The following is a 15789-nucleotide window of genomic DNA, read 5'->3' as shown; positions in this document are numbered from 1 at the left end:
ATAATAACTTTAATTAAGGAAATTATTATATATTTTCTTGAAATGAAATTAAAATAAAAATAAAAAAATTAAGTTAATTTAAAAAAAAAAAAATTATATAAAAAGTGTTAAAATCGAATTTAATCGAAGTTTATGTAAAAACAAAAACAGTATTAATAAAAAAAATTATTGTCAATTGTATAAAATAAATTTAGAGGAATTAAATTTAAATACAAATATAAAAAATGAGAAAATTAATTTGAAAAATGTAATATTAATTGAAAAAAATGTTCAAATTAAATTAATTTAATATTAAAAAGAAATTATTAATAAAAAAACTATTTATAAATTTTATACAAAATATTTATTAAAATAGAAACAAAAAATAACAATAAATTTAAAAATAAAATTTTTTACACATTTTAAAAAATTTGGTTGGTTTCAAAGTAAAATAAAAACAATAAATAATAACAGAAGCAATAATAGAAAACAGAAACATTGTTTTAAATATCCATTTTACAGAAATTTTTATTGAAATGAAATATAAGCAAAAATATAAAAAAATATAAAAAATAATAACAAAATTAATTTTAAAAAGTTTTATAATTTTTATAAAATAAATTTATTGAAATAAAAATAATATATCAATACAAAACAAGAAAGTTAATTACAAATTATTATTATAAAGGTATTATATAAGATTTTGTTAATTTCAAATTAAATTAAAATAATAACCTAACAGAAACTATGACTGTGTAAATAAAATATTAAAACAAAAAAGAGATTTAAATATGTTGAAATTTTTATTCTTATAATAAAAAAAGGCATCTCATCGAACTGAACAACTTCCAAGTTACATTTACCATTAATAAAAAAAAGTGCAACATATCACAAACAATTTTTTTAAATACATATAGGAAATATTTAAAAATTATTTAGTTACAGCATATATGCTTAGTATTTTAAAAATATACACATAGAACCTAAATATTAAAGAATAGTTTTCACTGTGTATTTTACTTTATAATTAAACATATTCCATTAATTAAATATATTGTATTTTTATTAAAGTTTTGTTTCTTGAAACCCTTTTATGTACTTATTATAAAAACATTTCTATTTATTTAATTTTTATATAATATATCATTAAATATTTGAAGTAGTAAAGTTCAAATATATATTAGATAATAAAATTGTAGTATTTTTTAATTCAATATTTTATCATTATTTTTTGTTGCTTAAAAAAATATTTTTACATGTATTTGAAAATTATGTTGTTTATAGAAAATATAATATTTATATATGTATATATACATGAATATATAGTTTTTGTACATTGGCTTATGATCTAAAAGTTTTATGTTTTTTTTTTCTCTTGTTTTAATTGTGTTGTAGTAAAAATAAAATAATTTTTTTTCTTTTCATTAAAAATATATTTTTCATTTTTAAAAATAATAAATCAAATATAAGCAACTAAAATAAATATTTAGACATTTGTTGTATATAAATGTATGTAAATTTAAATAATTAGAAATATATCACCTTGTATATTGTTGTATTTATGCTTTCTTACAAAATTTACATAAAGACTTTTTAATATGTACAAATTATTTATAATTTTATATTAAAAGCTTTAGTATTATATATCAAAACAAATATATTAAAAGTAGTTAAAAATATATATTAATGTTACTTTATGGACAATAAACAAATATATTAAAATAATATGTATTTATAACCATTTAAAGAAAAGATAAATAAAACATTTTTAAACTTTGAAACAAAGCGAGCAGTAAAACAGTTTCTACATAACCACATTATAAAATATATGTATAATAAAAGCAATAGTATGTATTCAAAAATACATGTAATAAACAAAAACATAAATTACATTGTGCTCAACATGTTTTAAGCCAAAATTCATGAAAACAATTTTAACACTTCTGCTTTTCTCTTCCATACTCATTTCTTATAAATTATGCAGGTAAAACGGGTAGCTCAATAATTTCTTTTAATTTTTAACTTATCATATATAACTTTTCCATTCGTTTTTTTAATTTAAAACTTAAATCTGTACTTTGCCTCTTTCTTTTCATTTAGGTTCAATGAAGCCATCACAATTCATCTTTAGTATTTTTGTTTTGTTTTTTTTTCGTTACATATTCTTTGACAATTTTCCAACATTATTCATCATCTTCTTCTTTAACTTTCTCCATGGCCGCAGTTGTTGCTGGCACTCTTAATCATCCCTATGAATTTCGTAACTCCTCAAGTCCACCAGTGGAAACACCGCTCTTAACATTATCCAAAACTTTATTTACAAAATCTGTCGTACCACCAGCAATACATAAGCCAGCTAAAATTATATAAAAAAATTTATGTTGTATTAAAAAAATATTTATATATAATTAATTGCTTAACTCACTTGTAGCTATCTTATATATTCTTTCAATTTGCTGATCCATCTCTTCGTTTGATTCGCCAACGTTTTGATTACGATATTTAATTGCAAGTGCTTGTTTCATATCTGATATACCTTTCAGTAGTCTCTCTGTTGCAAAAAATAGTTTCATTTAATATGGTTATATATAATAATATTAATAATATAATCATAATATAATAATAATAATAATAATAATATAATAATAATAGTATAATAATAATATAATAATAATAATATAATAATAATAATATAATAATAATAATATAATAATAATAATATAATAATAATAATATAATAATAATAATAATAAATATAACATTAATATTATAATATTACTATTTAATAGAGAAGTTTCGAACAGTAATGAGCGACAACAACAAAAATTATTTTTATATTATTTTAATTAATTAAATTTTTGGCTGACCATACATCTGTTTCGAGTATTGCCAAATACCCATCATCAGTAGTGTTGAAAATAAGTCTTGTATTTAATTATTTGTAAATAATTTTTTGAGACTGCAAGTACCAGGAATCGAACTCGTGCCCTGCCAAATTTAAAGCTCAGATTCAGTACTCTTTAACGCTGTTATTGTTAATAAAATGTATTCAAAATACATTAAATCTTTCGTTAAATTGACAGTCTAATAATTTATTTTTATTTGTTTTTAATGTAAAAAAAAAGTTCACCCTGGTTAATCTCGATGAAATGTTTTTATGAGTAATATTCCCATGCACTAACTACAGCCATCAGTAACCATTTTTTATAGCCAGATTAAAAAGCAGAGAAAGATACTTGGTTTAAAATTACAATATATTTTAATATTTTAAAAACAATTAGCAATTCCAAATTTATTTAATGATCCATACAAAACTAGATAGCGGAATTGTTTTTCTTAGCAATTGGCAAAGTTTTTTTTATGTTGGTCATTCCTTACATATATCTATAATCTATTCCAATAGATCTAAACTTACTGTGTTCAATTTCCAGTCCAAAAAGTTTAATTTTATTTGCTTCATGTTGTGCTTTCTTCTTAAGACGGCAAGCACGAGAAGCGAGTTTATTCTTCTCCTTGCGTGACTTTGGGCGTACGTTAAATGGCAATTCAGAAACTGGTGTCATATCATTGATTGTACGACTGAGCTTATCTAATTCTTTTCCAATGCTGTGTAATTTACGTGGATTTGGTGTTAAGTCATTGCCATCTCCTTTACGTGCTTTACCGCTGTGCTGTAAGTTAAAAACAGAAATTTCGTTAAAACATTGTTCTGATTTAAATCAACTGCAATCAACTCTTCGCGAACGAATTATTGAATTGTGTTGAAATGCCGCGAAATTGGTTGTATTTACTTTAAATACCTTAATACCGCGCACAGTGCAATTTGGACTGAAGACAGGATCTGTGACTTCATTTAGCACATGCGGATCTTCCAGTTTCGATTGAAATACAAGTCGTTTGCCTTTTGGTCCTTTTGCTTGTACATTATATTGCCAGAAATAACGTTCTTTGCCTTTGCTTGAAGATAATTGACCTGAGGTAGTAGTGCGTGCGTCATCTTCGTTATCTGAACCTATTCAATTATTGAAATTATATTCAAAACTATTGAAATTTGATTAATATTTACCATTGTCACTAGAAAAGTCATCGTAGTGATCGCTATTGTAATCTGTTGAACCGTCATCATCATCATCTTGTGAGAAATCGATACCCTCAGGGGACAGCACACTGCCAGTGCTTAATGAAGAATAAGATTCTGTTTCGGCTAGAGAACCAGTTGAGAGTAAATGCTGCCTTGGTTCACGTCGCGTCCAAATATGATCAAATCCAAGATGAGTGGGAGCCGAAGATGATAAACGCGATATGGATGCATCATTTTGGTAAGCAAATGATTTTCGTACACTAACACCAGTACTGCCGCCTGTAGAGCTACCAAAACCACTACTGCCACTGCTTGGGCTTAATGCATTTCCAGAAAGTAACATATGGGAACTTGGCACCGATTGACCCAGCAATGCCGCGCTACTATCTGGCGACAAAGCAAAGCTCTTTTTAATCAGTTCTTGCATATTGTGCGATTTTACCAGATGTTGTTGATACTGTGAACGATTGGCATGTGGTGGCGGTGGAGTTATAGAACTAATTTGTAGTGGTGAATTCGAAGACTACGAATAAATGAGTTTAATTAATAATAATCAAAAAAATTAAATAAATTTCAATAATTACTTGGCTGCCTGGTGAAAATATATTTGAAGAAGTATTCAATTGGTTCTGCTTATTTGGTGTACTATGATAGATATCGTATGGACTAGAGGAACTATTGTGATTATGCTGTGAATGTTGATGAACGGCACCACCAGCACTGTTGCTGTGTTGTAAATGTTGGTTCTGTTGTTGCTGCTGATGTTGTTGTTGATGTTGCTGTTGTGAATGCAATTGAGTTAATTGTTGTTGATGTTGCAAATGTTGTTGCAAAAGTTCTAATGGCGGTCCGCCAGGTGAAGCTTCTGGACTATTTAATTGCTGTACATTATTATTAATTTGAAAGTAACCATCTACAGTTGTGGCAGCTGGCAAAAGATCTTCGAAATTGCCAATCACTTCGAGAAATTGATCATCATTTATATCGGAAAAATCTGCAGATTGTATTTCAGTTTTTTCAATAGAGAAAATATAATCATCTTCAATGTTGAATGGTTCATTTTTTGTTGTAATAATAGCGCTACCAATATCACTCCACATTGTATTGGAATTTGGAGCAACTTCAAATATTAAAGAGTTATTTACATCATCAGCACCGTTACCGCTGGTATTCAATGATAGCAATGTAGTATTGTCAGCGTTTATACTACCCACAGCGCTATTGTTGCCACTGTGACTAACAGGTGAAGCGTCCTGCGCATAGAAACCTGTTGATACATTGCTATTAGGCGTAATACTATGCAAAGATGAATTCAAAGGAGACGCAGCACTTAAACTAACATCTTGTAAAAGTGTTGGCGATAAGGAAGAGGCATCCAAAGCATCCAGTGCATAGTCGGAAAGATCGGCCAGCAGACGTGTGGTCTGCTGGTTTTGTTGTTGATTTTGGTGTGAAGACATCATTTGATGGTGTAAAGGACTTGGACTTGGATGATGATGTGCGTCGTCTCTGTAAGGATTATGGCTTTGATTTGGATTGTTACTACGCGGTATTGTTATAGCATTTGTCAACATAACATTACTACTACCAATACTGCCAACAACATTGTGGATATTATTACTATTACTATTTTGTAAGTTATTTCCAGTAATAACGTTTGAGTTAGAAGTATTTACAGATATTTGCAGTGGTGGACTAAACGTGTGCAATGAAGTGCCAAAGATTGCACTTGAACTGTTGCTATTACTTAAACCCAGTGAAGCATACAAATCGTATTTCAATGGGTTGCTGCTATTTGAGGAACTGTCGAAAAGATCTGCCGACATGGGAAACAATTGATTTTCTGTCATTTTATGTAACAAAATCTTTGTATCCTTAACGCTGTTGGTCCGTGGCGTTGCTCGGGTTACTAAGAGCTCCAATAGCTCTCAAAGCCACACGAAACACAAAATTAATAATACAATGTCAATATCTGAAAAAAAAACAAAAAAAAAAAAAATTATTATAAATAATTATGAATTAATTTGTTGTGCAAATACAATCAATATTAATGACAATCAATTAATAACTATTTACACCAGCACTCATGATCAGCACCCAGTAGGGAGCTCCGTGCGGCACTTATCGAGACTAACTTCGTTCGTAATTCAATTTTACTGTTAACTTATTTGCATTTTTACACAATATTGCATTAATGAGCAAATAAACTAAACATACAGCGTTTAGTTATCGGACTGACTGACAAAAAGCAGGCGGACACTCAATGTCACTAAGAATTCTGCAACTGTACTGGATATGGCCAGTTGCGCTTTGTCTGAAATTGTCTGAAAATATGTCAGACGACTGACAATTAACATAACTAAACCGTTAATCTCGCTCAGCCAGTGCTTGCTAAGCACTTCAAACTGATAATATAGCGTGTGGGCGGGCGGAGATTGCGAGGGGTGCATGTTTGTCTGTTCGCGTACTCATAACTAAATAAACATCCATGAGCGTATATGTGTGCACTCAAGAGGAAGTCAAACACTGTATCCATTTGCAAATGCAAGCAAAATAAAGCCCAAACCACAACAGAACCACAGTCGCGGCCAAGAAAAAAACTATTATTAATATGAAATTAAAGTACATTGCAATACTTCACTTATTACAGTACAGACATATATTGAAAAAAGCAATCTATTTAATAGCATATATTTATTAAAAATATATGTGTATATAAATGATATACACTATACAAGCATTAACTTATAGGAAATAGATATATAATTATAATAAAAAAAACTGTATATTACAGTAATTAAATGTATTTTTTTTAGGTCACCACTGTAAATATTTGCAACAAAAACCTAAAATTCTTATCAATAAATTGTCGGCCACTGTTTTTTATTTGTTTTTATTATATATATTTTTTAATGAAAATAAATAAATAAATCCCCACAAACAATGAACTTGGAACGTGTTTGTAACGTGTGCCAGACAAGCGATTCATTTCCCTTAACATACATCCGTACTATATATAAAATTCATAATATACACTCTTAACAAAATACGAGGGTAGTGCTTTGTATGTTTTCGTACACAGGGGAATTCATGATTGTTTTCAGAGGTCAGTAAAGAGAGTATTGTGGTCATTTTTGACTACTTTTAAGTACTTAAATTATAAACATATAACTAAAAGACAATGCAACTTCAAAATATTTAATACATGGTAATTTATAGAACAAGCAAAATGGGTATAAAAAAATATGCAAATACTAGAAAAGAAATATGTCAGTAATACTTATAGTAGAAACTTTAGAAATTTTGTGAAATATATGGCTTAAAAATCATTAAGAAAAAACGATAACGAAAACCTTACAATGAACTTAAGCCGTTCACCTACAATAGTACAAAGTATAAGTTTTAACTGAGTTCTATACTCAGTTAGAGGGAAAAGAATCCCTCTAGTGGAAGTTTCTATATCTACTTAGCATTCCCTATAACACCCATATCGAACATTCTAATTTCTTTTAAAGAGAAAATAGTTTTCTCAGTAGACAGTGTATCACCATTACTGTTTATATCGAGCCATTTAAAGAAATGTCTTCACTAATTGATACCTTAGACTGTAAGCACAAAATGTTATATGATGTATAAAGGGTTTTTTGAAAACCTAAGTTAAATTAAGGCACAGTCCAGTATTAGAGAAAAAAAGGCAAAAAAATTAGCAAGAAAAAAATGAGAAAGAAAGAAAAAAGTAAATATGAGAAAGAAAACATGAGAGAGAAAACATGAGAGAGAAAGAGAAAATGAAACAAATGTGGAAGAAAGAACAAGTGAGGGAGAAAGAACAAGTAAGCGAGAAAGAAATAATGAGAAAGAAAGTAAAAATTCGAGAGGAATACAGAAAACAAGTGCTAGAGAGAGATTGAGTTCTTTTACTGTTAGAACTAATAAATGATTTTTATATTAGCCATTAAACTAATTTGCAAAAAGAAAAGTCTCTTTATGTTGCATTTTATATATATCCAAAAGTACAAGTATATATCCATACTCTTGATGCAATTAAAATTCAAAATGAAACAGACTAACAATAGAAATACTATTGCTTTCTCAATGTACTAAATAAAAACTTAAATGTGTTCCACAGAAGTAGAAGAAAAATATCTAAAATAGATACTATACTATAAACTATAAACTTTGTTAGCATTTACAAATGTTTCAATGAATAAATTCATAAACAAAGTATTATGAAATATTATATCAAATTGTACGATATTGGGTTCCAACTATTTCAAATAATAGATACTTCTTTAAATAGTATTATCAATCATATTATATAATGACAACATTGATCAAATTAAATTCAATGTCATATGTAATAAAAAAAAAACTTAATAATTATTGCCGCCTATAACACTACCCTCGTAAAATTTTTATTTCTAACCGTTTTGCACTGTTTACTCATAATTATAGCTACACTCGTATTAAATATGAATCGTTGAATGAAATTCTATAGAATCAATCATAACTCTTAGAACCGACCAACCACTTAGAAAACGCAAACAATAAATATTTTTCAAAATAATGATTTGTTTATATTTATTGCAAAATTTCTTCATAAAGAATTGTCAGTTATTATCTATAAAAAAATAATAATTAAATTTCAATAACATTAGAAGAATAAAAATTTATGCTAGAGATTCGTTTCGTGAAAGGTTAAACATATTCATAAAATGCAATATACACAAAAGATTAATTTTTTATCTATTTATTTTAAAAGGTTTTTAAATAATTAGAAAAGTGTATATAAGTAAAATCATAAAAATAGCAATTAATATATGACGTATATATAATAATTAATTCTACAATATATAAAAAGAACCACTATTATATATATATTTAAAAGGTATTTTCAAGTTAGATGATATAAATTTATAATCTGTTTTCAATATTAACCTCACAAATTTGCAGTGGTTTTGTCAGATTTTTCTTTTATATTATTAAGGTTTATTCTTGAATATTCTTCTCCTCAAAAAACCTTTCTTTAGCACCTTTTATCTCGGGTATACAATGTATGTTATAAACATAGACTCGAATAGTCTATATTTAATACTTAATATATATAATACTAAATACAGACCACCCTTTCATATGATTCTTTCTACTAGCAAACTATGACATCTTGAATTTATTTTACTCAGAAAACCGTCCTTATTTATAAAATCTATAGCTACGATATATGAGAGATGCATTGAGTATGTGTAGTAACAGATTTAAAAGAAAGCAATAAAAAACAAAAACATATGGAGAAGAACATTGCAAAACGAAATCGAGAAGTCCGGAAAAACGTGAAACGAGCTGAAGATTTTGGCGGCAAGCAGAACCAGATGGTAGTGCTTTATTGAGACACTATGCTCAAGTGGGAGATACAACAACTGATGATGATGAAAAACAAAAGAAATAGTTGTTTAAACTTTATACATTGAACAATGAAACTCAAAACAAAATGAAATACTAAAATGTAGAAACCGTATACTCTGAACTATAAAACTTAAAAATAATAGTGTCTGTAGATGTCCTCACATAGTTCGCGGTTGTGACTCTGAACTCAAATTTCATCAATTCTGTTCAAATTGTTCCAATATACCGGATTACTTCAATTGGTCATAGGATTTATAATAAATGACATAATCATAAAACACAAATTACTATATGATTAATAAAAAAAAAGCAAATAAAAACAAGAGTTTATATATAGATTATAATAGTTTTACGAAGGAATAATATCAAAACACATTAACGACGTAAACAACTTAAAATTAAAAAAAGGGGAAAAAAAAATAAAAGAAAATACGCAAAAATAATAAACAATAACAATAGTGTATTTTGGACAGACATACTATCAACAAAAATAACAAATATCGTATATTAATGATTATATAAAAATTTATTATACTTCATTCTTGTTTGTGTCCAATCTACGAAATGTATATAGATACAAATCAGAAGTGCAAACGTAAACGAAGTGTGGGGACATGAGGCTGGCTTGAAAATGAAAATCGAAGAAAAAAATTTGTAAGAGCTTTCACTTTAAATATTATAACTAAAATTATTATTGTATTTTAACAATTTCAAAACAAAAATACATATTTTTTTTGATTATTTTAAAATATGTAGTTTCTATGACAATTTGTAAATTTGAAATACATACATATTATATTATTTATTAATACACTTTCTTAGTAATATTTAAACACAAAACATGCAAGATTGGATAGTTCATGTTTTGTAAACAAAAATAAATATACATATATTTTATATGTATCTGTATATATGTATATACGCAATTGATTGATATTGTTGTTCAAATACTCTGACATGGCGAACAATTGTTTTGGTCAATGAGTGCTAAAAATATCTATTAAAAATGGGTGTGTCATTTGTTATCAATTAAAGAAAAGAATAATAAATAAAAAACTTTTATTATAAAGTGAAAGTAAAATAAAAATAAAAATTTTTAATTACAAAGGAATAGTATTGCTAAGGATAATATAAGGATAATATATTAAAATTTTATTTATATAAAAAAACTAATTATAAATATCTCTTATTATGTGAAAACTATTAAAAATTAATTAATAAAATTAAAATAAATAATTATTTAAATTAAAGTGTAGAGCGCTCAACTCAATAAATATATTTTCAACATATTATGTATATGCAATATATTTTTTTATTTTTATTTTATTTTATTTTTGTTTGATAAATAACATTAACTTTATTATTGTATGCTCGATTTACAGTCTACACCTGAAATCAATGAATAAATGAGTATATTGATTTATAATATGTCAAATACAAGTTTTTACACATTGTGATTAATTATGAGTAGTCTACTCTTCAATAATGATTATACATATCCAACATATATACATTAAGACTGAAAAGTTTTCGGAAATTCTCATTTAAAATTCGCGCGCTGTATATTTTTCGATATTTTAAGTTTATGTAGTTTGGCAGCACTGTCCTTAATTACTATGCCAAAAATGAGCGCGATCTGTCAGACAGTTCGTTTACGGCAGCTGTTGAAACCAGTTCACCTCAGTAGTGCGTTGCGAAATGTCTTCGACGGTCGTACGACCGTCCTGAAAGGCTTTGTACCACTCATAAACTTGAGTTTTCGATAAAACTGATTCCCCATAAGCCTTTTGTAGCATTCGCAACGATTCTGCACACGAAATTTCGTTCGAAACACAAAATTTGATGCAAACTCTTTGTTCAATATTTTTTTCCATTGTTTTTTCGCAACGCACTACTGAGGTGAACTGGTTTCAACAGCTGCCGTAAACGAACTGTCTGACAGATCGCGCTCATTTTTGGCATAGTAATTGTCGTTAATTGCTGCCAAACTACATAAACTTAAAATATCGAAAAATATACAGCGCGCGAATTTTAAATGAGAATTTCCGAAAACTTTTCGGTCTTAATGTAATAGGTGCTTAAATATCTCAAACGAATATGATTTAGTTTTGTATCAGAGTAGTTGGTTCATATTGGAACATTGGAGATATTGGAACATTGGATATATTGGAAGGCTATTACGTAGGAATTCTAGGGTTAGTGAATATAAAGTAAATCTCGCAAACTGCTACAATCCAAACTGCAATGTGCATACATATATAGGATAATGTCTATCAAAATGTAGTAATGTCGACGGTGACTCCCTGTTCAAGAAATAAACTGAAACTGAAGAAGTTCTGTGTTAATATTACGTGAGATATGAGATAATCAAAAATGTTTGAAAAAATCTTTATAAAAAAAAAATATTTTTAATCTAAAAAATGCACAATTCCATATCCGTAAAAATGAACTCCATTTGTTTGAAACGCCTCAAATAATTGAAGCAATTATTAAAAATCATTATTTGCAATAAAATAATTATCACTGTAAATATATAATATTTGAAGTTATTAGGTAAAGACGTCATTATTTAATATTATTATTTTTAATAAAATTAATTGAAAAAAATGGAGAAACAATAGGGAATGCAAATCTATCATATAATCATTTTGATTGAAATTGTTGCGATTCTTTGTAAGCAAATTGAAAATAAAAATTTAATAAATATGTATATATAAAAAATATATTTGTTTTATTAAATATATAAGAAGTATTTATACAAATTTATGTGAAACGATTTTATAAATTGATTGCGGGGCAAATGAACTCCCTGAAGGCCAAACATTTTCTATATACGATAATACTTAAATATAAATTGTGTATAATAGAATGTAAAAATCAAACGATTGTGCAAAAATAGTAGAACAATTCAAAGTAAAATATTTATATATATACATATATATATATAATAAATATATATATATAATAAATATATATTTATATTTATATATATATTTATGTGAAGTATACTGAAGAGATCTCCCCTGACTACTAACAGACAGAGCTAACAATGAATTATAATAGCTAAAAGCAAACAAAATAATATATGTTTTGTATATATTTATGGACATATAAATACATATGTACTTACATATATAGAATATTTAGAATATCAAAATATTAAACAATGCTTGTTTAGATACCGACAAACATTTTGTTTTCAAACGCTGATATACGCGAATATACGTATATACACGTACCTATAATATGTAACTGTGTATGAAAAAGATAGTAGTTATATGAAATGAAGATAAAAGTATGCGAATAACAAACTGTCATATTGCTGCCGCGAATAAACGACAACAATCTGTATCTGAACAGAACATATGATGTCTAAATATATTTTTTGTATAATTTTAAACAAGTACTTGAAATCGAAAGATATACAAACATCTACATATAAATTTTTATATCTATTTCTCATATATAGAATACCAATACTAGATGAGGTAAAATGAAGACGATATTACGGAAATAAATAGCATATATTTTGGTATGAAACAAATACATAAAAATAAATAATCACAAAAACAAATTTAATTTAATGAGAGAATAACAAAAATAATTTAGAATAATAATTTAATTTAGAATTTAGAAATTTGTAAGAATTTTTGTTGCCTTAATATTATGTCTATAATAAAATTTATTTTTAATTATTTTTAATTTATAGTTTTGTATTAAGAAATATTAGTTTTAAATATTTAAGTGATATCAGAAAATGATCATAATAATGAGCATTGTGACAGTGTGCAATTAGGTCGTACATACAATTCTGATGCATCTCGTTCTGTACATCTAACTGAGGTGGGACTGCTACGCCAGAAATTATTCATAGAATCTATAATATTATATGTGGACGTCTGTTGTAGTCACAGTCATACTATTATTACTGATTTCCTCCATCTGGAGCATGGGTCTCCTTACAGTCATACGGTCAACGTAAGTGTCAGTTTTGCTCACTGCAGATTATATATATATCGGGTAACAATTTCAAAGCAGCTTGGCAGACAAGGTGATATCAACAGTTTTTTTGAAACGGATGTGTACTACTGCAAATTAATCATTTTTTATGGAAAACAATTTTTATGAAACCAAGAAAAATAGGCAATCTATTTGTTGTATCACCCTTAAACATTTACTGACCTCACATAATAGAGAAGTATAGAAGTATAGACATAAAGACAATGTATAGATGTATAAGTGTGATATAAGGAAGCATCATTAATTAATCTATTAATTAGTTACTCAAGTACCAAATTCTGCAAATTTATCATTTATTAACCCATTTTCTTTTTCCAAATCTACAAATATGGTTAGTTGAAACTAAATTTACTATTAGGGAACAGTTATTTAGCGACGTAATCATTTGGAAAAAATAAATTTATTGAATTTAGACGGGTTAAAAAATTTGGAAAACCATTAGATGAAATATATTGAATTTGAAACAGCTTACGCCATTCTCACATCGAACTAAATCAATAAATAATATATGCTCTCCTATTACTATATAGAAACTGTGTATTTAGTTTGTGTAAGAACTATAAAAACTACTTCCAATGAACAAACGATATCATATAATGCTATATATATCAATTCTTCCTGTAAAAACATTTCCATTTATAACAATTAAATGTATTAGATTAAACATTTTAGAAAAAGGATACTAGAATCATACGAATTTCCAAAACTTTAAATGAGATCTTATAGTAAATATATAAGATCTTCGGATATATGAGTTTTTATACTTGAACAAATTCATTATTATTCAAATCATTAAAGTCTTCATTACAAAACATTAAAAATAAAATATTAATAAACATTCTCGGCACACTTTTGTTATCAGTAAATTTTATTGGCATGATAACAGAAGTCAAAAATATTATGAAAATTAATCATCCACCTACCAATATTACATATGGTGGTTTTGCACACGTCTTTTAGCAGAAACATAACTAAACTCATGATTTTTATTAAATCGTACTATAATGATGGCCGTAAATGTTACTATTTCATTTTAATAAAACTCTTCTCATGTGAGTATATTTTATTTTTACAATAGATGGAAAAAATTGAAATAAGTAACGAAAAATAAGAATCTTATGGGAACATTCTTTCACTACATCTACACACATTGTATCTAGATACAATGAAATAATATTAGATTGATTATTAAAATAACGACCTCAATTCCAGCTTAAAAAGGGTAAAACAAAAAATAAATAAATAAATTTATATTAATATTTTTTATACGATATTACAACACTTTAAATAATTTAGTTTCTAACATATTGACCTGACAAAAGCTATTAGAAATTCCACTAACTATAGTAAATAAAAATATGCATATATCAATAGGTGTTCTCAAAAACCTTCAAGAATTCTTACATTTATTTAAAAATTCTTAAATTTTTACATTTATTTAAGAATTCTTATATTTCTTAAATAAGTCAGATGTATGGTTAAATATTTTAAATTTAGATAGTATAAATATAATTATAATCAAAAAAATTTCTGAAAGTATTTTCTAAAGCAATCAAATTATAGAAGGAAAATGTCACACTGCATATGAATAGAAAACCCATTCACTATATTCACACAAGCAAACAATGCTTACTTTCTTGCATTTATATAATATTTATATATTTTCATTATTATTATAATAGTCCTGACTACAAAAGATATTGGGAGTTACATAGAGCCCTTTTATGATACTATAGGTGCATTGACATCAACTTCTCAACTATTTCTAGTATTTAAAAATGAATGTAACACATTCTTCTCAAAAATTAATCTTATTAGCTATTATGCATGAGACCCTCACTGCCCATTACACCTAAAAATGATATTCAATAATTTGTTTATCGGAAATTATCGGTAACTTGAAAAGTTTTCATCCTTATATCGAATAGTATAAAGTGATATATCATTGTTTATTTTTTCCCTGGTCCTTAAGGGAGCGTTAAAGAAACATTTTTGAAATAGCTTTTCTTTAATAGCTTTGCTTTGCTGTATTGGTCATATCGTGATAATCGATGACGCCGCTCTAGCAAAAAAGGTATTTAAAGCGTTAATTGAGGATATTGGACGTAGAGGTAGATCGTGTTTATGATGGAGTCAAATTAAGGAAACCCTAACAAAACTTAATATACAATATTGGACAAGACGCGCGAGCCTATAGACACATGTTGTATCAGGCCGAATCCAGCAATGGATTATTATGTCCATCTGAGTAAATAAGAAGGTAAGTATTCTTTAATAGTGTAAATAATAATATGAACGGTTTATAC

General features: G+C 26.8%; 1 protein-coding gene across 3 annotated transcripts in view; it reads right to left on the bottom strand.

Moving 5' to 3' along the window:
- Positions 1 to 2042: 2042 nt before the first annotated feature.
- LOC119678466 (protein CREBRF homolog) overlaps positions 2043 to 15789 on the bottom strand; it is a 68030-nt gene continuing 54283 nt past the window's right edge. For 2 of the 3 annotated variants that reach the window (XM_038090304.1, XM_038090303.1), the window contains 6 exons: positions 4645 to 6032; positions 4046 to 4583; positions 3771 to 3991; positions 3395 to 3650; positions 2405 to 2530; positions 2043 to 2335 (listed from right to left, as the gene is read on the bottom strand). In XM_038090304.1, coding sequence (XP_037946232.1) covers positions 2229 to 2335; positions 2405 to 2530; positions 3395 to 3650; positions 3771 to 3991; positions 4046 to 4583; positions 4645 to 5910 — 2514 coding nt within the window. In that variant the 5' untranslated portion in view covers positions 5911 to 6032 and the 3' untranslated portion in view covers positions 2043 to 2228. The remainder of the gene's footprint in view (positions 2336 to 2404; positions 2531 to 3394; positions 3651 to 3770; positions 3992 to 4045; positions 4584 to 4644; positions 6033 to 15789) is intronic. The other variant, XM_038090306.1, reaches the window with a different exon arrangement.

Source organism: Teleopsis dalmanni, chromosome 2, assembly GCF_002237135.1.
Source record: "Teleopsis dalmanni isolate 2A chromosome 2, ASM223713v2, whole genome shotgun sequence".
NCBI lineage: Eukaryota > Metazoa > Arthropoda > Insecta > Diptera > Diopsidae > Teleopsis > Teleopsis dalmanni.
The sequence above is the reverse complement of the archived record's forward strand: the minus strand, read 5'-3'. Positions and strand labels throughout refer to the sequence as shown.